The sequence below is a fragment of the Felis catus genome, chromosome C2 (assembly GCF_018350175.1).
Source record: "Felis catus isolate Fca126 chromosome C2, F.catus_Fca126_mat1.0, whole genome shotgun sequence".
Classification (NCBI taxonomy): domain Eukaryota; kingdom Metazoa; phylum Chordata; class Mammalia; order Carnivora; family Felidae; genus Felis; species Felis catus.
The window spans coordinates 107699918-107725596 of record NC_058376.1 but is presented as its reverse complement, the minus strand read 5'-3'; the positions used below and the strand labels follow the sequence as shown (position 1 = coordinate 107725596).

Genomic DNA, 25679 nt, shown 5'->3' with positions numbered 1-25679 from the left:
TAAACGTTAAAAAAAAATTAAAAAAAAAATAAATCTAAACCACCTCCTGGGGTTAGATATTCTACTAATTTACTATGTATTTTATGCAAAATAATACTTTTCATTTGTTAAGCATCTCTCTTGGAAGATTCTTAGATATGTTAAATAGATCTATAGCTACACTAGCCATACTTTCATGAACAAATATCATATCCCCTTGCAGCTTTTATAGTTTGAGAGTCCATGTAGGAGAGTTAGAAAGATAAGGACTTTGGGATGAGTTCAACCTGAGTTTGAATCACAGGATCACTTCTAACTAGTTATGTGACCTTTGATAAGTTAGTTACTCAGGTCCTTAGAGTCTTCACTGGTAAAAATAAAATGCGTACCTGTTTTTCATGGTAGCTGTGACTATGAATGAAATAATATGGGAGAAAGCATTTTTCCTAGTGCCACATAGTGCGTATCAACAAACATTAACCTCCCTCCCTCCTTATTCTTCAGAGGATTTGGTTGAAATCTTTTGGCTGTGTCGTTGTGAATAGAACCTCTCTGCAAATCCATATGGACTTAATAACAAAGCAATACATTGTGTAACATTCATGAGAAATTGCTTTGTTCCAGAAGGTTGTACTCAAAAATAAATTATCTGTATGTTATCTTTTCCTTCATATAATCACTCAATCACTGGGAAAGATGTACCCCACAAATATTATCTACCATGTAAGTCCATATTAAATCTTACTTTGAGGGGTTATCCTCTCAAATTGATCACTTAGGCTGAGTTAAAAACCTTCAGTCTAAACTGTTGGCTAATGCATTTATTCATTGGAAGATACCAGGCAAGAGAATCAGAGAAGCTCTCCTTTTATTCTCATTTGAAAAATGGGGCTTATTGCACCAGAGAGACGTTTGAGAGATAAAAGTAAATAATGTATGTGAAAGTACTGGATAAACATAAAGATTTATACTCATGTCTGGAAAATACTTAATTAAAACATTCATTTAGCGTGAATTTGTTTTCTGCTTTAAGCTTTTCTTCATAAAACAAAGTTAAGAAGGGAGATTGAGGATATATAGAGAAATGTATGGATGCATAAAGATTTTAAAGTTTACTATTAAAAATATGTTATTAAAACATCTGAGCAGCTATAACATAGAAATTTTATAATTCCAGTGTGCTAAATTATCTTCTCCATAGAAACCAGTTAGTCCATTTGTGTCAGTGTGTTTTCTACCCTACTCAAAAAGAGTGCCGACAAGGGCTGTCATTGCATTGGGGGTTCAGATCATAGTTCCCACACACAGGCTAATGGCAAGACCCACTTCATGCAAGCCATTTGTTCTTTCTGCTTTAGTTTCAGTTCTGCATCCACACACGTTAGACACCGCTGTGTGAATAATCTTCCTCAAGCGCTGCTTGAATTCCCCAGACTATGGAAGCCAATTTCCTGCTTGTATATCTTGGCTTTGAAAGTCATTAAAATGCCTATTAGATGCTACCCAGAGTTAACAAATTCTTTACCAGGAGCAATGCACATGGTTTGTCTATTTCAGTTCTGCCAGGAGGCCTCAGCGATACTTCTCAGTTCCAGACCACAAAAGCAAGCTCAGGCAGTCAGGTGTTTCAGAGATGAGCCACATGATCACATCAACATATGTGTGTCAGCTACATACATTTCCTTTCAAAACATCAGTAAAATTTAGGCCATTGGGTGTTTGAAAATTAGCAAGATGATGGGTGCAGAAAGAGGCCAATAAATTGGCTCTGTCAAAAACTATTAATTCCGTGGGGTTTCAGAGAAGAGATGAGCTGCATACCCAGGCAAAGTGGAGTAAACAGCGGCAGTATGCTGCAGGAGCTGAGTGGCAATTCTCAAAGAATATGGTTTACACTATGAAAATATCTGGACATTTAGAATGTGCTAATCAGATGAATATATTGTGTCATTTCAGGTTTACAATGTCAAGTAGAGGCACTTGGTCTAAAACATCAGAAGGCAGTGACAGAGATTGACAACTATAAAGAAAAGCTCATGTAAGATGAACATTGAACAACCTGTAAAATTTTTAGAAAGATCCTCCCCCACACCTACCACGTGTTCTCTGTGACTCTTTGGCAGTAATTTAGTTGTGTGAGTGTGGTCTCCTGCTTTTCTCAGGTACTTTTCTGGCGTATGTTGTATATTAAAGGATCTGTAAATATTTTTAAATACATGAAATGTTTCTTTCCCTCAGTAAGAGACTTAACTTATTCTTGTATTAAAGGTTTCCCTGGTTGTTCAAACGTAACTTAATGTGAAATATTCTCTAACTTTTGTCTCTTCACGTTCTCTCTCTCTTATCTATCCAGAAGAAACAACTTTTAAGTTGTTTCTTAAAATTACTAATTTTAAGTTCAAAAAGATATATCTTGTGAAGAAGTATCTTTGAGTATCTTTGAAATGCTGGAGTACTTATACTTTATATAAATGAGAAAGAAAATATTGGAAAACAACTGATAAGAAAATGCCCTTGTAAAATATCCAGAGAACTAACTTTTTTAGAACAGAAGTTTCAAAAATTACTTTATGGTATAAATATCATACATCTATAATTATAGCACTAAGATAGAATTTGTGTAATCTTTGAAAAATAGATTTTGTTTTCTTTGTGGTATATAATCTGATAGCTCTGGTTTTCAGTTCCTATATTTTGGAAGAATGAATCTCGTAAGAAATATAAATATTTAGAATGCTTAGCAACCAACTGTTGTGTTCACTATGAACTACTCCTAAGAACAATGTGTTTAATAAAATTCTTAGCAGCACAAGGAAGAACAAATTCGAAAATACCCTACCAAAGTGATGTATATGTGAATTATTTGTAGCAAAATAATTTGGTTTTGAAAAACAAGAAAAAGCAAATATTCAAGCTTTGTAACACTGTGATTAATAGTACAGTAAATATAGTAGTTCTGCCATCTGTATATGATGGCTAGGGTTGAAGGAATGAGTGACAGGAGGTCCTTGGATGACTCACTGAGCCCAGGAAGCAACTTTCTGGATGAGAACAAGCATAAAAAAGAGAAGCAAGATGGTGATTGCAAAAAGGAAGGAAGGAAGGAAGGAAGGAAGGAAGGAAGGAAGGAAGGAAGGAAGGAAGGAAGGAAGGAAGGAAGGAAGGAAGAAGGAAGGAAGGAAGGAAGGAAGGAAGGAAGGAAGGAAGGAAGGAAGGAAGGAAGGAAGGAAGGAAGGAAGAATCATTCTTCCCCACCCTCTAGTAACATTAGGAAGGGCTTTGGCCATATGGATGCCTCATGTGGAGGACAACCTACTCAGGCCACAGCTACTGTGTGACTTTGGCTTCTTGTAGCTCAGTAAGTGACGAAGGCACATTCCAGGAATAGAAAAGTTGGGCTCGTACCTAACTAAATTAAAAGGGAATTTATGGACCCATCAAGACTCAGCATATGGAACGGAGTCCTGGCAAGTTGGGAGAGAAGCTAACTACAGAAATAAGCATACTGAGGAAAAAGAATAAAGCTCATGGGTTGTGACATGAATTGATTTTTACTGGATAAATTGGCACAGAATTTTCTATATATATAAGGAACATTCCCATTTAATATTGACACATGCTTTGTGGTTTTTTTATTAATTATATTTTTAACATAATTTATAATGTAAGTGCTGAGAAATAAGAGTCAGAGTAGATTGGAGTTGGAGTGAGAAATACCACCTCACTAAAGTCCATCAAATAAATTACCTGGAGGAAATCACTATACAATTGCAGAAATGCTGATACTTTTGTTTCAGTTTCTAAAACTGATGCTTCCTGCTGATATAAGAACTTTTTTGTTTTAATTTGAGAGACAGAGAGAGAGAATGAGAGAGAGCACACAAACAGGGGAGAGAGGCAGAAGGAGAGAGGGAAAGAATCTCAGGCTCCACTCTTAGCGTGGAGCCTGACACGAGACTTGATCCCACAACCCTGGGATCATGACCCAAGCAGAAACCAAGAGTCAGATGTTCAACCGATTAAGCCACCCAGGTGCCCCTATAAGAGCTTCTTAAAATTAGAAAATGGGCAGAGTATCCATTTTTTAAAAATTGAGTTATGAAAGAACTGCTTAAATGGCCCCAGTTGCGGGAGACCTTTCTTTATGCTGACTGTATCTGGCTTTTCCATCTCTACTCCATCTACCCTCCTTTACTATGAGGATAGAGTCGGGTGGGCATATAGGATCAGAGCTAAGACTGTTCAGCTCAGAGCTCAGGAGGTGTCCAGAAGTCAAAAGAATTCACTCAAAATTTTCCATGTACAATTTGTTAATTGGAGATTTACTATCTATATCCAAACCTTTTTGAACTTCCAAAAATTGGAGGTGCTGTGAAATAAAGTTTCTTTAAATTTTTAATCCTCTCCTTTGTGGGGGCTAGAAGTGGAGATCATTTTCACCTATCCAACTTAGGATAGTTTTTTTGTTTCAAGATTTTTAAATGTTTGGATATCAGTTTTGTGGATTTTTACTTAAGGGAAAGAGGCAGTTTTTAAATGAACTTACAAGTTCTTTTTTTCCTAAGATTTATAAGAAAATATTTTCCAAGGTTTGTAAGAACTTGTTATATATTTGAAAACAGATTTAGTCAGTAAAGATGTTGAGCTACAAGTAACAAGAGGTAGAGTGGTTTCAGGTTTAGTCGATTGAGTGGCTAAATCATCTTGGATCTTGATGTTCTTTCTGTCTCCATCCTGCTGTCATTAGCACTGGCTTCACTTCAAGCCTAAGTCCCTTGTGATTATGAGATGACTGCAGTTCCAGGTACCACATCCAAATGTAACCAGCCCAGAGGCAGGAAGGGCCTGTTTTTCTGGTGTCTCCTTAGAAGTGAGAAAAAAATTTTCCCAGAAGCCATCAAACAGCCCTCTCTTTACAGCTCTTTGGCTGAACGCTTTGCATACCCTCTCCTGAATAATCACTGGCAAGGGGAACAAGACTACCACAATTAGTTTAGACCAAGCAAGATTTATCCTGAAAGAAGATGATAATGGGCTCTATGGCCAGGAAGAAAACTGTAGTCATGTCCAGAAGGTAGTCAGTAATGCTTGCTAAAGTGATAGAGTGTTAATGAAGCTTTAAAAGCTGATGACATGAGGAAGGCCAGGTGAACTTGATGACCAAGTTCAAGACATGAGGAAGGCCAGTTGTGGTGGACAGAATAATGGCTCCCAAAGATTTTCATGTCCTCATCTGTGAGCATGTTACTCTACATGACAAAAGGAACTTTGCACCTGTGATTAAATGAAGGCTTTTGAGAGAGGGAGATTATCCTAGATTATTCAGGCAAGCCAGATGTCATTGCAAAAGTCCTTGTAAGAGGAAAACAAGATGGTCAAAGTCACAAAAGTAGATGTGAAGATGGAAGCAATATTTGAAATGTTGTGATTTGCAGGTAGACAAAGGGAGCAGAAGCCAAGGAAGTATGGTGGTGTCTAGAAGCTAGAAAAGTCAAGGACACAAATTTTCCCCTAAAACCACCAGAAGGAACACAGCCCTTGTGATGTCTTGATGTTAGGACTTCTTACCTGAAAACTGTAAGATAATCGGTCTGTGTTGTTTTAAACCACTAAGGTTGTGAAAATTTGTTACAGCAACAATAAGAAAATAATACACTAGTGTGTTCAGAGCCTAGTGAGGATTTTGGATTTATGTGGAGGGCAATGGGAAACTATTAGAAGATGTTTGGCAGGAGAGTGAACTGATGTGATTTGTTTTAAAAGGTGGACATGGCAGCTACCTGGAGAGAGGACTGGAGTGGGGGTACAAGAGTAATCAGTGAGACTAGGTGGGATGGCGCACGTTCACGCAAGTGAGAAGTGACTGGTTGACTGTAAGGCTATAGTGTGGAGATGGAGAGAAATATATGCCGGCTTAATCTGCCAGGATTTATTGGTGGAGTTGATGTGACTGGGGAGCAAGAAGACTGGGAAGGAAAGAATAAAGGGTGAGATTTGGGGATTTTTCAACATTAGGGTAGACAATTGAGCGACAGTAGAGTGTAGTGACTAAGAGCCTAGACTCCGGATCCAGACTGCTTCCAGCATTACTACCTAGTAGTTATGTTACTTTGGGCATGTTATTTCTCTCTCTAGTCTCTTTTCTCAACTGTAACAAGGAAGTAAGGGCTGCCTTGAGGTAGCATGAGATACATAAGTGCTACCCTTTTAATATCATTATTGTGTTGGTATCGTTTGTTGAAGTGGAATAATCTGTAAAAGAAATAGATATGGGGTGAGGGAGATAAGAAAAACTATGCTTTTGATGTATTAGATTTGGAATGCTCTTTGGACAGCAAAGTGCAAGTATCAAGGAAACAGTTTGAGAATGGCTGTTTCATATGAAGCAGTGGAATGGTATGGAAACTTGCCTTTCAAATCAAGAAAAATATACAATAATTTCACCTTATTTCCTTTACGTTGATTGACGGGGGTAGCAGAAGCCTTTCTAAAGGCTTATTCAAAGCAGTTTAAGAGAAAGGATTAACAGAAGGAATGCAGTGTTTAAGGAGATGTAGGCTTTCTTTCTATTCCCTCCAATTCTCCCTCTCCCCATCCTAATGAGATGAAGAGAACAATTATGTTGTGAAGGATGGACCGTAGAAAGAATGGTTTAACTGGCATGGGGGTGAGAGCTGATCATGGTGAGGGGAGTCCTTGGGATGGTAGGCTCCCTAGATTAATTGTCCACAGAGTTAGCAAAATAACCATTGAAAGAACTGCTATCCTTGCCTCTGGATTTGAAAAATTGTATGTGAGTCTGAACATAGAGTGAATCTCATGGTGGGGCTGCTGAACCTCAAAGAATTTTTTAAAGTTTTAATTTTAATTCCAATTAGTTAACATAGAGTGTTACATTAGTTTCAGGTGTAGATACGGTGATTTCAGCACTTCCATACATTACCCTGTGCTCAAAGCATTTTTTAAAGAAACATTTTTATTTCAAAGCAAATATATAAAACTTGGAAAAGACAGGAATATACAAAAACGAAAATCATAGTTGTATTTTGATAAATCCTTATAGTCCTTTTTTCTAAGGACTTTTTCTTAAAGTCTACTTTTTCTAAGTAATGTATATTTTTAACATGTTTTCATTTAGTGATATACCCATGTCATTACACAATACATTTGTAGAGAACTATTTTTTTTATAATTTTTCATTTATTTATTTATTTATTTATTTATTTATTTATTTATTTATTTATTTAGAGCACACGTGTGAGCAGGGGAGGGGCAGAGAGAGAGAAGGAGAGAGAGAATCCTAAGCAGGCTCGGTGCTGTCAGCACAGAGCCCAACATGGGGCTCCATCTCCCAAACCATCGTGACCTGAGCCAAAATCAAGAGTTGGGCACTTAACCAACTGAGCGACCCAGGCACCCCACATTTGTAGATAACTATGAAATGGCTGTATAGTATTCCAATCTATGGATGAATTATAACTTGCTTACTAAGCTTTTGTTTTTTAGAATTTCTAAATTTTTCATTTTTATAAATAGGGTACTTTGAAATTCATATATGTAAATCTTTCTACTCACATGTATTTCCTTTGGATAATTTTGCTTGAATCAAACTTAAATAATGTTAAGGCTTTTAATGCTTAATGATTCATTGCCTTCCAATAAGATTATACTAATTTTATTCTCAGCAGTGTTTGTAAATAACCATTTCATACCCACTAGCTCATAGTGGGTATAATAACTTTAAAAAATACTAGTTTGATGAAAAATTGTACTCCTGCATATTCTACTCTGTGTTCTTTACTTTGTGACTCACCTGGTCATAATCTTTGCCCACTTTCTAATGGCATGTCAATCTTTTCCTTATTCTTTCTTTTCTAATGTTTTACTCAGAAATAACTTCAAACTTAACAAAAAGTTATAAACATAATGGTATTACAAAGAGGACCCAAATGACCTTTATCCAGATTAACATTTTAACCCATTTGCTTTCTTCCTCACCTTTCCTTGCCCCCCTTCCTTCCTTCTCTCTCTCTCTCTCTCTCTCTCTCTCTCTCTCTCTCTCTCTCTCTCTCTCCACACACACACACACACACACACACACACACACACACACACAGTTGTCTTTCCTGAACCATTTGAGGATAAATTACATACAACATGACCCTTTACCTCTAAATACTTCAGTCTGCCTTTCCAGCCTCACTTTCAGTGATACTTTACATAAGGACAGTTATCCCGTGTCATAAATTTACATACTTTAATCTACCACCCATATTCTAATTTTATTAGTTGGTCTTTATAGCATTTTCTCCTCTAGTACAAGACCAGGTAGAGTCAACCTATTTGGCATGTCTCTTGAAATCTCCTTAATTCTGGAATATTTCTAGTCTATCTTTGTCTTTTTATGACACTGACATTTTTTTTGAAGAATGCAGAACCTGTCAAATTTTTTTTAAATAAAAAATTTTCATTTACATTGGTGTAATGTTTCCTCTTGATTGGATTAAAAATATGTACTCTCAGCCAGAAAACGACATATGTGGGGAGGTGTCCTTCTCAGGGTATGAACGTCTGCCTGCTCCTCATTTGGTGATGTTAATTTTGATCACCTGGTGAAGGTATTGCTCACTTTGTTCAGTGTATTATTCCTGGATTTTTTTGTTCCCTTCCAGTTAGTAAGTGTCTATAAGAGACATCTTAAATACATATACTCTCCTCCTCACCAAAATGTATCCCTAGATGTAGCATCCATTAATGACTTTTGCCTTATCTAAACTTTACCACAGTGATTTCTAAATGATGATTTTTCTAACTCCAGCCATCCCTCTCCATTTATTAGTCCTCAGCATCCTATTTTAAACAAGAACCTCTCTTCTTATTATTAATATATTTATTTATTCATTCATTCATTTTTTTCAATGGTTTATAATTTATTACTGTACTTAATTATTTTGATACATACATTGTCTAGGCTTAGCCAGTAGGAGCCCCTTCAAGCTGCCTCCTGTGACAATGGAACCTTGTTTCATCATCTTTTATGAGCACTTCCTTACCTTGTGGCATAACAAGATATTTCAGATATACTTACTCTGCTCCAGCCTTGGAATCAGCCATTCTCTGAGTAGCCCTGTTTCCTTTGTATAGGAATGGCCTTAGAGACCAAGATGTAAGTTCTGAGTATGCTCATATGCTCATGTGCTGCTTGATTCTGGTAATGTTTCCCATGGCCTTAACACATATGTCAGACATATCAAAGTATATGCACTTAATTCTATGTCGATACAATACCTTAATCTAGTTTTCAAAAAACAGGTAATAAAGGAAATAAAATGTTTTAAAAAGACATTTTTTACAAAAGAAAAAGTAAAACTAAAATATAGTGCTCAAAGATAAAACTTGGGTAATAAAACTCTAAAGAAAATCAAAGTGACTACCACAAAATTCATGAAAATGGATATTTTGGAGAGGAGGGAGTTAGCTATGATTGGGACCAGGGACATGAAGCTTCTAGGGTAGCTGGTCAGGTTTTATGTTTTTACATGAATGGTAGTTATAGGAGTTTTCTCCTTATAACAATTCATTATGTAATTATTTCATGCAGTTCTCTATTGCTTATAATTTTATCATATTTATAATAAAAGTGGTTTAAAAATAAATTAATGTTGTTCATGTTCATGATACACTTACTAGAAATTAAAGTCATTCTGCAAGTAGGGCAAACTTACTGACAATCTAACAAACATACTTCATTGTACAGTTTATAGGCTATTTTAAGGTACATTCAGATAATGACTTATTAATAAGCAGCCTACACAAACTTAAACTGGGATATTACTCTTTCTTAATATATTAACTTTTTGAGTATTGTTATAAAAGCCAATTATATAAAATGAAGACATATGTTTATTTCCGTTTTGGAATTTCCATTTGGTTCATTTTAATGGTTTGTTTTTCTGCTGAGATTTATCATCTTTTCACTAATTAGAGTGGATTTTTCTTTATGTCTTTAAGCAGAGTTGTGACTGCTCTTTGAAAAATCCCTGCCTGCTAATTTCAGTATCTGGGTCATCTCAGAGGTAGTCCCTATTAACTGTCTTTTCTCCTGGGAATAGGTCATGCTTTTCTATTTCTTCCTGCATTGAGTAATTTTCATTATATTCGGGGCATTCTGAATATTATGTTATAGAAATTCTAGATTCTGTTATATTTCTCCAAATACTATTATTGGTGGGAGTAGGAGTAGTGTTGCTTTAAGCAGGCAGTTAATTTGATTGGCTTTAGACTGTAAACTCTGTCTCTAGGGCAAAAGCTCAAATCTCTAATTTTTTTTTATCTTAGGCTGCTTGGAGTCTGCCCTGTGCATTTTTAGTTCAGGGCTCAGCCAGATGTGTGGGTAGCGTCTTTATGCAGTATTGGGACTCTCTGTCTTTGGCTCTCTCCTATTTTGGTTCACTCCTAACTTTCTAGCAATTATGGTTGACCCTAACACTGTACTCTCCTTCTTTGGGCCAGATTGAGTGTGTTTTCTATCAGAATGTCAGTTCCTCTGCATGGTGCAGACTGGGGACTCAGGTTTGAAAATCTGACCCCCATGCTGTCACCTCATTCAAGGTGTCAACTTCCCTCCAGAATCTTCTTGCTTTTGTTCACTTTTCAATGCTTTCAAATAGGGGCTTTTCTTTTTAATGTTGTCCAAAGCTTAGACTTTTTATTTATGTGCAGATCAGTCTGATAGGAGCCTACTTAGCAATTATAGCAGTGGCCTGAATGTTTATTTCTTTAAAGAAATAATAATATAAATATGCTAAGAAATTTCTTTTTACAGATAAATAAAATGATATAGAAAAACACATTGTTGGACTACAAGTAATTTTTTTGGCAAAGAAAAAAAAACCCTTAACTATATATTTCTAACTTCAAGGAAGTATGTATATATAACCACAAATAGGATATAAAGATAATAAGAAAAGTAATAAAGGAAAAACATGTTTTTTAAAAAGGGAAACATTTATACTTGAACTATTTTGAAATAAAATATTTGAACTTCTTTCATATTATTTTAGGAATAAATCTGATGAAGCTGATGACTGTCAAAGAGAACTTAGAAAACTGAAGTTTGAATCCATTATTTCTGAGTCACGGTATACACTGCAAATTTTAAATTAATATTTTTAGTAATTAAATTTGAAATCATGTTTTAAATAACATTTTATTTGAAATGTACTTAGTTTTTCTTATTGTATTATTTACACATTGAGTACCTAATTTAAGTTTATAATATCTTGAAGTTCATTGATTTTGCCTCTTTCTAGATGGGAAAGTTTTAATCCCACAGAACTCTCCATTTTCTTAGTGTGAAAAAAAAATTTTTAAGTTAAAATTATAGTCTTCAGTTTCAAATGAGATTTTCATATATCTTTGATAAACATAAAAATATAGTGTCTAATGTGTATTTTTTTTTTCCTATTCCATTTTAGGCATACCAGATTGCTTAAAGAGAAAGAGGATTCTTTAATGGCTTGTCAACAAATATATAAAACTTTACAGGAAGAACTGACTGTGAAAAAAAGACAAGAAGAAGACATAAAAAGAAGAATTAACTTTGCAGAAAATGAACTACAGATAACCAAAACTCTTCTGCATCAGACAAAGGAAGAGGTTGTAACGCTGAAAAGTGAAAGGTGCAGTCAACAATAATTTCTTCCAAAAATATTTTGTTTAAGTCAATGTTCCACATATATTTGAAATATCAAAGTCTTACATATACTAATAACAGTAGAATCACAGGATTAAAGAAATATTTCACATGAAAGGCCATCACATCCAACCACCTCCTTTAGTGATTAAACTAAAGCCCCAATTGGTTAAAGAACATGCTTAAAGTCATATAGCTAGTGAAAATAGAGATGGAATCCACATTGTATTTAGTGTTAGATTTTTATTGAAAAGAATCAATGTGTGAAAAGACCATGTATGATACTTATACTACCGAATTTCACCTGGACCAATAATTGGTGGATTCTATCGCTTTGCGACCGAGAAACATCTTTTTGTATCACTTTTTCCTTTTAGTAGCTCCTACTTTTCTTCTCTGTTATTTATCAGTACCTCTTCTTGAGGGCTCTCCACAAAGATAACTCTGGTGTTCAAGTAGTGAAGGGATACTAAAAAGCATGTTCATTTAGTCATCCTAGATATTGTTGCTCAGTTAATTTGTCTTTTTTTTTTATATAATTTTTTTTTTAACGTTTATGTATTTTTGAGACAGAGAGAGACAGAGCATGAACAGGGGAGGGGCAGAGAGAGAGGGAGACACAGAATCTGAAACAGGCTCCAGGCTCTGAGCTGTCAGCACAGAGCCCGACGCGGGGCTTGAACTCATGGACCATGAGATCATGACCTGAGCCAAAGTCGGGCGCTTAACCGACCAAGCCACCCAGGCACCCCAATTTGTCTTTAAATTAACCTTATTTGTATTTCGTATTTCAACCCTGCTTTCTTTCTTTTTGTTTTTATTTGCCTGGTATGTCTGTATTCATTCTTTCTGAATTCTTTTGTTTTAAATGTATATCTGATAATATGACATACATTTTGGGGCTTTATTTTATTAGGTTTTATCAAATGTGGAAGTCTAATGGGAGATATTATCCCATTTACATTTATTGATATAACTATTATATTCCAAAAGAACACAAGTTCCATAAGGGCAAGAATTTTTGTCTTGTATTATTCTCTGTGCACAAAAGGCAAAATTGGCTGTTTGTTTTCCATTCTTCCTATAATTTTTTTGGTTTATTTTTTGTTTTGCTAATTTCATTTTATGCATATTGGGTTTCTAACTTAGAAGATTTATAATTTTGTTGTTGTTGTTGTTCTTTACAAGGATAGCTATTTGCCCCCAGAGGAAGAGTCTGGGAGTGGCTAGCAAGCAGCTTAGAATTAAGTTAATTGTCTCAGAACTTTCTCATTAACTCTTTGCCCTGGGTCCTATCTGTCTCTACTTCAGGCTAGGAGGAGTCTGTCCAGTTCACAGGGGAATAATTCTTATCTCTGGTCCATCCCAGGATAAGATGAACACCTGCAGCGCTGATTGCTACCCAGCATTTCTTCCTGATTCAACCATACCGATAATCTGCTTCTTGCAAATATCATGTACCTTATAGTTAAATGACTCTTCATTCCACCTCACCACCTCTACCATTTCACAATTACATAGTCGCTCAGCCCATAGCATATTAGAAGCAGCAATTTCATAAGCAGGGAATTTGTAAGAGCCAGGTTTACTAATAACAAGAAGGAATGGCAGCTGAAAGATTGACCATGCATAGAAGAGAAAAAAACTATAAATGCAAACTAAAACTTTAAAAGCATTGCAATTTGACCCAATATACGATAGAAACAACCCTACACATTTGTAACTGTTTCTATATTTATAACATGGGTTTATAACTGATGACCATCGTGATAACCGTGAGTGATAAAGATAAAAATCAGCCATATACTCTACTTAAAAAGTACAGAATCATATATCCTAAGATACCATGAAATAAATAAAAAATGTTTAAATCTTCTGTTCATAACCTTGGTTATCTGAATAATTTTCTTATATCCCTGTATCATCTAAAATACCCCATTACTAATGTCCGATTAATTAGATTTCATTGTTTATCTGAATGACTGCTATCTTCTTTAAAGTGGTCATTGAAAAGACCCTGTCTTTGTTCAGACGTCTCTGGAACACTTTTCTGAGGACTGACTTAAGTGCAAATATTTTAGAATATTCTCTGTATAATGTATCTTTGCCCTTTAGGGATGAATTTGATTTTTTAAAACCATATCAGTAGGTTCAGTGAAAGCAAGTTGAGTGACTATGGAGGGAAAATCTGGGAAATACCATGTAGGATCAGAATTAAATTTTTTTTCTATGCTTACTAAATTATCTCTGGCTGCAATTTGAAGACGGCAGTCTTATGAATGTTTTGAGATTGACAGCATCATTAGACTAAATATAGAACTTTCTTGGGGGATTGCTTTGAAATACACAATCACCTGGATATATATGTTTTTCTGTGTTTTAAAAACAGAAATAAAAATGTGCTTATAGACCAGTAAGTTAACATATTATCATAGGATTACTCCTAGACATAAATGTCCTTTTTCTTTGTCCTAGGCCACCTTCAAATTTTGTCTTCCTTGTCCTCTGTTGTATCCTCAGAATATGACACATATCCACTCGATAAATAGAATGAATGCCTTGCTTTGGGTAATTTAGTCAACAGTTGTTTGTTGAGCATTGACTATATGCCAGGTACTATGTACTCTGGGGATATAACAATAAATCTGAAACATCCCTGTCCTCAAGAAGCTTGCATTCTAATGAGACACATAGTAAAAGAAAAAGTGAAGTGCTAACTAGAATAAGTACAGATTGTGACAATGGATATAAAGTAAGGAAAAGGGTATTGTAGCTGAGACTGATAGAAAAAGGGCCTGATTTGTAAAGGGAAGTCATAAAAGTGACTTCTGAGATGATATATAAAGGAAGCCAAGTGAAAGTTACCAAGGCCAAAAGCCAGGAAGAGCTTTATAAGCAAAGATCAAGCTTGGTGAATTCTCAGAAATGGCAGTATGACTGGAGGCCTAGCAAGTGTGAGTGAGGCAGGTGAGAGCCAAATCAGGCAGAATCTCTCTGGCCTTTATGGATTTGGGTATTATTTACAATGCAATGAAAAGAAACCATTGAAGGGATTTAAGCAGAGGAGTGACACTGTGGAAAGGTCATTCGGGTCCTGAGTGGAGGTGTGGCAATTGAGCAGTGGGAGCCAGTCAGGTAATTTACTGTTTTTATATTAGTAAAAGGATTTTATGTATAGTTAAACCTAACAGACATGAGAAAAATGAAAGCCTTCAGCTCCCACACCCTGCTAGCTTCTGCTGGGTTATTTAAATGTCTGTACCAAAGGGATGATGGCAAAACAGCCAGAGCTTACTCTGTGTTGAGCCAAAGGGTAGACACATGAAAGCCCCGTGAAGAGCCTAGCTTGAAGAAGAATGACCTTTTGAAAGCTTTTGACACTGCTGTCCAAACCTGCCTTGAAACTTGGTCTTCCTTTGACTACAGGGCCAACCTGTTAACCTGCCCCTTTTCTGTCTCTGTTTTGGTTCTTTCCCATTCCCTCCTCTGATCCCCTGACAGCAGATATTCCTTAAGGTTCATGTATGAACTTGGCTTTCCACTGTCCACTTTCCTCCCTTGAGTAGTAAACTGTCTCTCAGCTGAGCACATTTTCTCTTAAAGCTTTGATTTGAAGTGCCAGTGGGACCTCTATATAGAGGTGTCCCCAAGCAGTTGGAGATGTGAAAGTCCTTCCAAAACAAGAAGCTGGGCTCAGGAAAAACTTTTAAAATAGAAGTACTCGATAACACTCACAGAGCTTCTTGTTCAGTAGTACTGGGCGGTGTCTGGAAATGGGCTGCACAGCAACGTCCCAAACCACCGTCATGGAAGGACTGCAGCCAACCAGGCTGCCGGATGTGCTCTCCGAAGGCCAAAGCCCAGGTTGCTCCCAGTGACAGCGTGTGCTTCCGTAGACTCAGGCGGTCTCATGTATGCGCTACCCCTCCTCCCTCACCCCACTGATATCAGAGCCTCTGCCAGAACTCCCCTAGGACCACTATGAAAAACGTGCAATTCAGAAGCTATGTAGCTTCAGCAGAGGAGAAAAGGAAGGGGTAAAAAGCCAAAACTGACCCTAGAAAAAAACTGGTAGAACTGAATTTGAGACAAGAAAGGAGTTGGTGACTAGGAAATAGTTGATGGATAGGACAAATCTATTTAATGAGGTACTGCTTTCTTCCCCTTCCCTCCACTCAGCTGAGGAGGCTTTGTTAGGAGAAGAGCCTCCGCTGGAAGGAAGAGAAGTGGGTGCTTCAAGATCACAGATGCTGAGGGTAGAGGTCTGGCCAGCTTGGTCACAGACACACTGAGGCTGGAGAGAGAGGTCTCCTTTGTGGAAGAGGAAGAAGGCAGCAAGGCACAGTGGGCAGCACCAGAGAAAAGTACAGCTATTTTCTAAATTCTGTACAAAGGCAGCTCTGTGCTCTCATGCTTCTGGGTTACAAGGTCTTATCAGCCAGACCCAGAACTCCGCCCAGAGCCATCCATTTGTGACACTGCCTTGGGACCATAGTGGATCAAGTAGGGTTCTGTGGGCCGGCCTGTAGGCCTAATTCTATTTTATAGAATTTTATTTTATTTCTACAGTAAAATGTGTTTGGAATTCCCTATAACCAGCTTACAGATACGTTCTATAAGGACATATGTGTTTAAGCTTGGAGACTGCCCACATATAACACTTAGAAAAATTTATGCACTAACATGTGGGCTACAACCATACTGCCGAAACTCGCAGCTGTCTGTAACAGCTCTCTGTGCAGTCCCAAGAGCTGTATTAGCACCATCTTGGTAAGTTCCAAGAGCAAAAATAGAAAAATACTTCCTGTGATTGACTTGCCAGTAACAGGATGGGATTAGTGAAGAACATTGTTGGAGGAAAAGCTTAGTTTCAACCAAAGTTAGGTGGAGGTTGCTTACGTGTAAATTCTTCCATGAAATAAATAGGTCTGTATCTCTTTATCTAGCTCTTTATCTATTTTAAGCGAAGTTTATTTAAGTGTTCCTTGTTCCTCCAGACAGGTATCTTTTAGGCTATAGGGAAGGGTTTTATTCCCCCTCCCCCACACATGTAACCTTAACTTCTTTACAATTCCTGGGTTCTCTCCTTTCTCTCTTTGTCTTTGGTGTTTGTTTGTTCATTTTTAATTGAAAGCTAGAAACCCTCTCCCCAGAAGAGTATACACAAAATCTAGCACATTTTGGAGGGGGGGAGTTTCATGGAGTTTCTGACTTTTCTATAAATGACTGACCCCATGATTAAACATGGCTGCTTCCTCATGTTCTTTCTCCCCTCTCTCCTCCTTTTCTTCCTCTCCCCGTCCTGTCCTCTCCCTTTCTCCCTCTCAAACTCTCTCACACACAATCCATAGTTATCACAGTTGTGGGGAGCCCTCTAAGGGCTTCTATTATCATGTCCTGAGCGAGATGCTGTGTGCAGTGTTACATGGCACTCCGTGGAAGGAGTAAGGGATCTGAAAACCAATCTGGACTCTGCTGTCCTAGCCACTTGCCACAGGGGAAGGAGCTCAGCTTTTTTGCGTAAGTAAGGATGCCATTCCGCTCTCCCCTTACCAAGCCTTCAGTCTCTAGGTCTGTCCCCACCCAGAGGGAGTATGGTTTCCAATTCACCTCTAATTCCCAGAGGGGAGGTCATTTCCAAATTTGCCCAAAGGCACTGGCTAGCAGAGCTGGGGCCTTCACCTGTGAAGCAGGTGTCATTTTCCACAGTTTCCATATGAGGAAAGAGTAAGCAAGGCTGTATCTCTCACTCAGGGTCACATAATTGGCAAAGACAGAAATCAAGCTCATTGTGTCTCACCTTATTAACCACCTCCACTATACTTCCGTAGTTCCCTCAGCATCTGTCTTGAAGGGCTGTTTTGTCACTTCTCTCTGTGTGACTTCTTTCTCATGTTGTAACACTGAGCCTTCAGGGGACTCCCAGCCTTGCAGAAAGCAGGAGAACCCAGAGTGCTCCCTTTGTGTCTCCTCACCCCCTCTCCTCACTTACCCCACCCTCCAATCTTTCAGGATTCTTCCAATCACTCAGTAAATATTAGATGGTGACTTTTGTCTTCTATTCTCTAGTGTCTTGGCAAAATCAGAAGTGGAGCTGTATCTTCAAAATGAAAATAGAATAATAGCATCTCACAACACATTTTAGAAGACAAGAAACTTAGTGTTTACTTAATGAGTCTTGTCATATTTTCATGAAGGTTAAAAAAATGAGAAGTATAGAATATAAAAAAAGGATTGAGGAGCACTGAGTGTTTAAAGGGTCTGTTACTTCATGGTACTGTGGCTTACTATAAAAGAATGGACTTTAGAATTAGGCAAACTTAGGTTTAAATCTCAACTTTACCAGTGACAAGTTTGGACAGCTTAGCCACTTTAAGGCTTTTTCTTTACCTGTAAAATGAGGATAGTAATGATAACCATCTTCTCATGAAGATTGAAGCATCTCGTATTATACCTGGTAGGTTGTAAGGGCTCAGAAAACGATTTCCCTCTCTTTCATTCTTCCTTATGTTGATAACCCGTTAAAGCATCATATCTTATTAATGTTTATACCCTGCACCAGTGATGTAGGTATTTATTAAATGTCTATTGAATTCAATATTATCTGCTTTACTCTTCAAGTTGCAAAGATTAGTCCATGGAGTGATTCGATTTGGATGCTATCCTATTAGTTTAAAGTATTATGAAACAAAATGTTTTAAGTAATAACATTCTAAAATAATAAACCTTGTCATGCTTTTCTCCCGAGATTCCCCTCTTTCTCTGATTTCTTATCAGCAGCTCTTAGAACAAGAGGCTTGCCAAACTTTTTATGATACCACAGACTTAACTGCTTTTAACTAAGGCAAGAGTTGTGGCAAAATCAAAATTATCTCTTTGATTGACAATGTGAAGACATCTCTAAAAGAACAACTTGTGAAATAGAATTTAAAGCTGTCGTTTGGCATTATGGTTTGACATTTGTTTGCAGTTACGTTTTTAACTGCAATTAAGGGAATCTAGATTTTTGCATGTATATATGAAATTAGACTCTCATTTTCTTTTGGGTCTAAGAATTTTAAAGTTAGAGTTTTAAAAATAAATGCTCTTAATTGCTAGAGATCCTAATTTGCCTATTGTGCCAACTCCGGAGATGTTATTTTTAAACAATATTTCATGAAATTGCAGGGTAGAATGCTACAGATAGCCACAACTCTTTCTCCAATATGAAGAGCAAAGGCAGCATAACATACTGCAGGGAGCTCAAGGCTGGTATGAGCTTGAGCTGGCATTGCCTCTTGGGATTTGTGTCACTTTAGATAGTCATTTACTACTTCAGGATCTTGTTTCTTCTAAAACTTAGGGAATTGCCTTCATGTATTATCAAAAAATGGCAAGAAAGAACCACTGCTTCACCAGAGACTAAAACAGCGCCTGATACATAATAGGCACTCAATAAATATTTGCTGGATAGATGGATGTATGGATGAGAATTAATTTAACCCCAACTAAACCACTGATTGCAGGATTTTTTTCTAAGTTTATGTATTTATTTTGAGAAAGTAAGAGAATATGTGTGCAAGCAGGGAAGGGACAGAGAGAGAGAGGGAGAGAGAGAATCCCAAGCAGGCTCCTCACTGTCAGCACAGAGCCTGACACAGGGCTTGAACTCACAAACTGTGAGATCATCACCTGAGCCAAAATCAAGAGTCAGATGCTTAACTAACTGAGCCCCTGATTGCAGGATTTAAAGCCCAAAAGCACCCAGTGTTTCTCTCAGGTCCAGAGAACTTCTGACTTCTCAAAAATCAGAGGTGGGAATACGATCCAAACAGCTGGGTTCTAGTGATAATCTTCTTTATTGGATTCTTAGTAAAATCTAAATTTAGGACCTAAATCTGCATTGTTTCCTGTAACTCTAAAATATCTTTATCTCTAGAACTGGTTCTGAAGAAGAAATTAGATGGCTACACATTTGCAGCTTTTTATAACATGGGAAAATATGGAATATGCATCTAACAATATTTTATTTCTTATCATTCCGCTAGTTTTCTAGCAAAAAAGCTCATGAGAGTCAAAGGTGATCCTTTTTAGTTTCTTTCAACACAAGCTTGTCTTTTCCTCATCAGTGTCTTAAAATGGGTTTGTATTCCTAAACAATGTATAAGCTCTTCCATGTATACCACATAATTGTGGTTTTTATTTTTGGAATCAGGATTATCTTTTTCACGCATGTAATCATCTCCATATACATTAGTCAGTGCCTGTTTCATGCTAACCAAGGGCAGTAAGTGTTTGTACAGTCATATATGATTATTCTTTCTGCCTTGTCCCACTAAAGAATCATACAAGGGTTCTTAGAGTCTGGATCAGAGGCTCAGCAGGAATCAAAGAGATCTGAAAGTCTTTCTCATTCCTATAGCCATAAATATCAAACAAACTTACCACTTCAGACTTTAAGTTCATAATTTTTATAAGAGTTCACTGAAAACATCTTGTATTTTCTGGAAATGTCATAGGGAACTTCATAACTATGAAAATTCAGTGAATAATTATCACTTCACTAACATTGTTTAAACCTTGGCCTATTATTTTTTAGCGTCTGTAATTTACCAGACTTTCTCAGTTTTTGTTCTAAAAGGAAACATAACAGCACCGGTGTTTTGTACTGGGTCCATCAGAGGAATGTATATGGAATGGATTCTACTTTTGGTGGTATCTACATTATAAGTGTCTCCAGAGAGACTGAAATTTGAGCATCTCAAATACTCAGCACCACCCATTTTACAATAAAGGTAACTTCTAGTGTACTAACAGGCACCCATCTGGAAATGCTCATTGGAATTTTCTAATCAGTAAGACCTCTTTTCAAATGGGAAACCTGGCTTAAGAAATAAAATGGAGTGAATTGTCAAGACTGTGCTGTCTGCTACTTCTAACAAGTGCATGGCCAGCCACATCCATTCTGTATACTGGCATTTTGAAAACCAGGTCAAGTACTGCTTCAGTTTCCTTTGCTGCTGCTCCTTATTTGATTAAGTTTACTATTATCAGATTCTAATCTCATACTTAAACTTGTATAATATCACTTGAAGGTAGACTATGGCATTGGTTTTCTATTGCTGCTATAACAACCTCCAATTTAGTGGCTTAAAACATCACAAACTTACTATCTTACAGTCAGAAGTCCAAATGAGTGTTAAGGAACTAAAATCAAGGTGTCACTAGGGTTGGTTCTTTCTGGAGGCTCAAGGGGAGACCCCATTCCTTGCCTCTTCCAGCTTTTAGAGGCTGCTGGCATTCTTTGGATCCTAGCCTCATGAATCTAATCTCTGCTTCCTTTGTCACATCATCATCTTCCCCCATGTTAGTGATCTTGCCTTTCTCTTATAAAGACCTTGGTAATTACATTTAGGGCACAACCAGATAATCCAGGATAATCTCCCCATCTGCAAGACCCTTAATTTAATCACATCTGCAAAGTCCCTCTTGGCATATAAAGTAACGTGTTTACAGACTCCGTGGATCAGGATTGAAAGCAGTTTTCAGTCTACTACAACTGTGGTAAGTTAAAGATGGCTATTTTAACCCCTTAGGAGCCACTAAAATAAACCTAAACAAAAATTTATAGCTAATAAGACAAAAAAAGTAGATAAAATAGAATCCTAAGACATACACAAAATCCACAAGAAGGCAGAAAAGGAAGGAAAAGGACACAGCAGATGAGACAAATAGGAAACAAAGAGCAAGGCAATAGATATAAGCATATCAACAACTCAATTAAATGTAAATTGTCTAAATCCAATTAAAAGCCAAAGATTATCAGATTGTATTTAAAAAAGTAAGATTCAACTATAAACTGCCTATATGAAATTTCTTTTAGATATAAAGACACAAGTTAAAAGTAAAAGAATGAAAAAAATATACACCAGGCTGACACTAATCTAAAGAAAGCTGAAATGCTTTAGTATCATAGGAAGTAGATTTTAGAACAAAGAATATTACCAGGAATAAAGAAATTCATTTCATAATGGTAAGTTAATCCATCAGGAGGCCATAACAATCCTAAATGTTTATGCATACAATAACAGAGCTTAAAAATACATGCAGCAAAAACTGATGGAACTGAAAGGAGTAGACAAGTTCATGATCATTGTTAGATATTCCAATAGCCTCTCACAACAATAGATAAAACAAGTAGAAAAATCAGTAAGGCTATAGAATACTTAAGCTTTGCAATCAACTTAATCTAATTGACATGTATGCAACATCTCACCCAACAACAGCAGAATATATATATTTTTTCCCCAAAGGCATACAGATATTCACCAAGATATGGTTGGGAAATGAAGCAAAACTAGGAAGTTTAAAAGAAATCAAATCATACAGAGTGTGTTCTCTGGTCACAATGTAGTTAACTTAGAAATAAATAACAGAGGGGTACCTGGGTGACTCAGTCAGTTAAGCATCTGACTGTTGATATTGGTTCAGGTTGTGATCTCAAAGTCCTGAGATCAATCCCTGCATCCAGCTCCATGCTGACCATGGACCCTGCTTGGAATTCTTCTCTCCCTCTCTTTCTATCCTTCTCTCTGCCTGGAATTCTCTCTCTTCCTCTCTTTCTACCCTTCTCCCACCCTGTCTCTCTCTCTCAAAATAAACACTAAAAAAAAAGAAAGAACAGAAAAGTGTCTGGGAAATCCCCCAAATGTTTGTACACTTTATAACACAATTCTAAATAAGACGTAGGAAAAGAAAATATTGGAAGGGAAATTACAAAGCATTTTAAACTAAATGGAAATATCAACATTTGTAGGATGTCACTAAAGCAAAACTTTAGGGAGCAAATTTATAGCAATAAATGTGAAAAAAGAAAAAAAAGGTCTCAGCTCCCACCTAAGAAACTGCAAAAAGAAGAGCAAACAAAATCCAAAATAAGAAAGTTAAATAATAAAGATCAGAGCAGAAATCAATGACCTAGAAAACAAAAACAATATAGAATATAAAAAATGAGTTCCTTTGAGATCTATAAACTTAATAAATCTCAATCCAGATTGATCAGGAAAAAACCAGAATTTACTGGTATGAGGAATGGAGAGGCAACATTACCATGTATTCTTCATATATTAATATAATAATAAAAGAATATTAGAAACAACTTTATGCCACTACTTTTGACAACTCTGGTGAAACAGAAGATTTTTAAACATAAACTACCAATGTTCACTGAAGAAGAAATAGATAACCTGAATTTATAGTTTAAAATTTTCCCACAAAGAAAACTTCTAGCCCAGAAAGCTTCATTGGTGAATTTTACCAAGCATTAATGAAGAAATAATACTACTTCTACTTAAACTCTTCTAGAAAATCGAAAGGGAAAGAATAGTTCTTAATATATTTTATGAGGCCAATATTACCCTGATAATAAAACCTAACAAAAACATTACAGGAAAACTAATAAGCCAATATCCTTCATGAGCATAAATGCAAAAATTCTAAACAAAATTTTAGCAAATTTAATCCCAGCAATGTATAAAAAGGAAATAAATTGTGAATATGTGGGGATTATCCCAGGAATTCAAGATTGGGTTAACAATCAAAACTCAAATCACTGTTATTTAATATATTATACTAAAAAAAGAAAAATTATTATGCCAATAGAAGCAAAAAAAAAAAAAAAGAACAATTGACAACACACTTATTCCTGATTTTTTTTTTTAAATCTCAGCAAAGTGATACAAGGCATCTAAAAAAACCTACAGATAACATCATACTTAATGGTGAAAGACTAAATGCTCTCTTCTTAAGATCAGGATCAAGAAAAATATCCACTGTTAGCACTTCTATTCAAGATTGTGCTGAAGGTTCTAGCCAGTACAATCAGGTAAGAAAAAAAAAAAAGGCATCAGACTGGAAAGAAAGAATAAAACTGTCTATTCACAGATGATGTGCTCACTAACATTAAAAAAAAAAAAAACCTATGAAATCTACAAAAGAAGTCACTAGAACTGATAAGTGAGCTTAGTAAGGTTTCAAAGAAAAAAGACAAATACCCAAAGTCAAGTTAATTTCCATATATTTGCAGATAACAATTGAAATTAAAAAGCAATATCTACAAAAATAATTCAAAATACATGAAATACTCAGGGATGAATCCAACAAGAGATGGGCAAGACCTGTACACTGAAAACTACAAACATTGCTGAGGGAAATTAAAGAGGACCTAAATAAATGGAGAGATATATAATGTTCATGGAACAGAAGACTCCAATATTATTAAAAGGGTAGTTATCACCAAATTAATTTATAGACTCAATGCAATCACAATAAAAACACTAGCAGAACTTTTTGTAGAAGCTAACAAGCTAATTCTAAAATTCACATGGAAATGCACCAACATTCACATGGAATAACCAAATCAACTTTGAAAAAAAAACTGAATAGTCAAAAGATCAAAGTCAGTGTGTGACTTCAAGACTTCTTGTAAAGCTACAAATATACTCAAGACAGTGTGGTATTAGTCTTAGAAAGACAAATACATCAGTGGAACAGAATAGAGAACCCAGAAATAGGCACACATATATGGTTAGTTGGTTTACTACATGGCTACCAAAACAGTTCATTGGAGAAAGGATAGTATTTTGAAACTGTTGGTGCTGGAACAATTGTATATGCATGTACAAAAAAATGAAATTTGCTTCATACTATGAAATATGCATAAATCCGGAATATATCATAGATCTAAATTTAAAATCTAAAATTGTGGTGTATCAATACAATAAAATACTATTCAGCAGTAAAAATGAACCACCATCTAAGAAGGGATATGCCCCACCTCCAGGGTAGAGATCCTCACAGTGGCTTCCGGGGGGATTTCCGAGTTGTGATGGAGAGGCTCTACCCCGTGTGCACCTCCCGGTGGGAGGTCTATACCATCCACGCCTGACTGCCACCAGACTTGGCCACTTAACTTGTTTTTGCCACTGAAATGTGGGAGAATGCACTAATTCTGAGTAGAAGACTTAACAAATCCAATGTTTTGGAGATTTTTCTTTTCCATCTGCCACGAAAAATAGCATTCCTGGGTTAAGAGTTGTTCCTTGCGCTATATCCTGGAACAAACCATGTGGAGCAGAGTAGCAGATGACACATAACATGAGCAAAAAATATACGCTAGTACTTTAAGTCTCTGAGTTACAGATATGTTTGAGATGTCTCTGAAATATAGAGTAGTCAGATGGTGAGTTGGATTCATGAGTCAGATACTCAGAGAATAGATCTGAGCAACAGATAAAATTTGGGAATTGTCAGCATCTAGACTGCATTTCAAGCATACGAATGGATAAGATCATGTAGGGAAAGAATTGAGAGGAAAAAGTGCTGAGGAACACGAACATTTAAATGACAAGTACAGGAAGATGAGTCTGTAAGGGAGACAGGAATGTCCACATATTTGAAAGAAAGCCACAAATGAGCTGGTTTTTTTTTGTTTTTTGTTTTTTGTTTTAGCTTTCCAGAGATTTTATTTATTTTTTAAAAATATGATTTATTGTCAAATTGGTTTCCATACACCACCTCACAGTGCTCATCCCAACAAGTGCTCTCCTCAATTCCCATCACCAAAAAAAAAAAAAAAAAAAAAAAAAAAAAGTACAGAGAGGGAGGCAAACCATAAGAGACTCTTAAGGACTGAGAGCGAATGACCTTTTTAATGTAATCTTTTGCTGTCCTCATTCTTTGTTTCTTCTGCTTCAGCTTAGAGATTGCTAAGCAAGCATCAGAATCTTCTGGGTGCACCCCTTCCTTTTACATTACTGGATTTTGAGCACCATTTGGACAGGGATCCTGCCTTCCTAATTCACCTCTGTCCCTTGTCCCTAGTGTGCATAGCTGATAGTAAACCTCACCCTACTAGTCACCTGCCCGTTCCTTCACCTTAGTCTTTCCCTTTGATTCCTTTTCCTCTGCATACTGAGTCTACGCTGTGCTCAGGCTTTATCACTAATAGTGTTTTTATAAATATTGA

At 36.5% G+C, this 25679-nt stretch overlaps 1 protein-coding gene across 13 annotated transcripts in view; it reads left to right on the top strand.

Annotated features, from left to right (window-relative positions):
• LEKR1 (leucine, glutamate and lysine rich 1) overlaps positions 1-25679 on the top strand; it is a 224246-nt gene that overhangs the window by 119738 nt on the left and 78829 nt on the right. For all 13 annotated transcript variants that reach the window (XM_023260442.2, XM_019810522.3, XM_023260443.2 and 10 more), the window contains 3 exons: positions 1936-2017; positions 11043-11120; positions 11457-11660. In XM_023260442.2, the coding sequence (XP_023116210.2) occupies positions 1936-2017; positions 11043-11120; positions 11457-11660 (364 nt within the window). The remainder of the gene's footprint in view (positions 1-1935; positions 2018-11042; positions 11121-11456; positions 11661-25679) is intronic.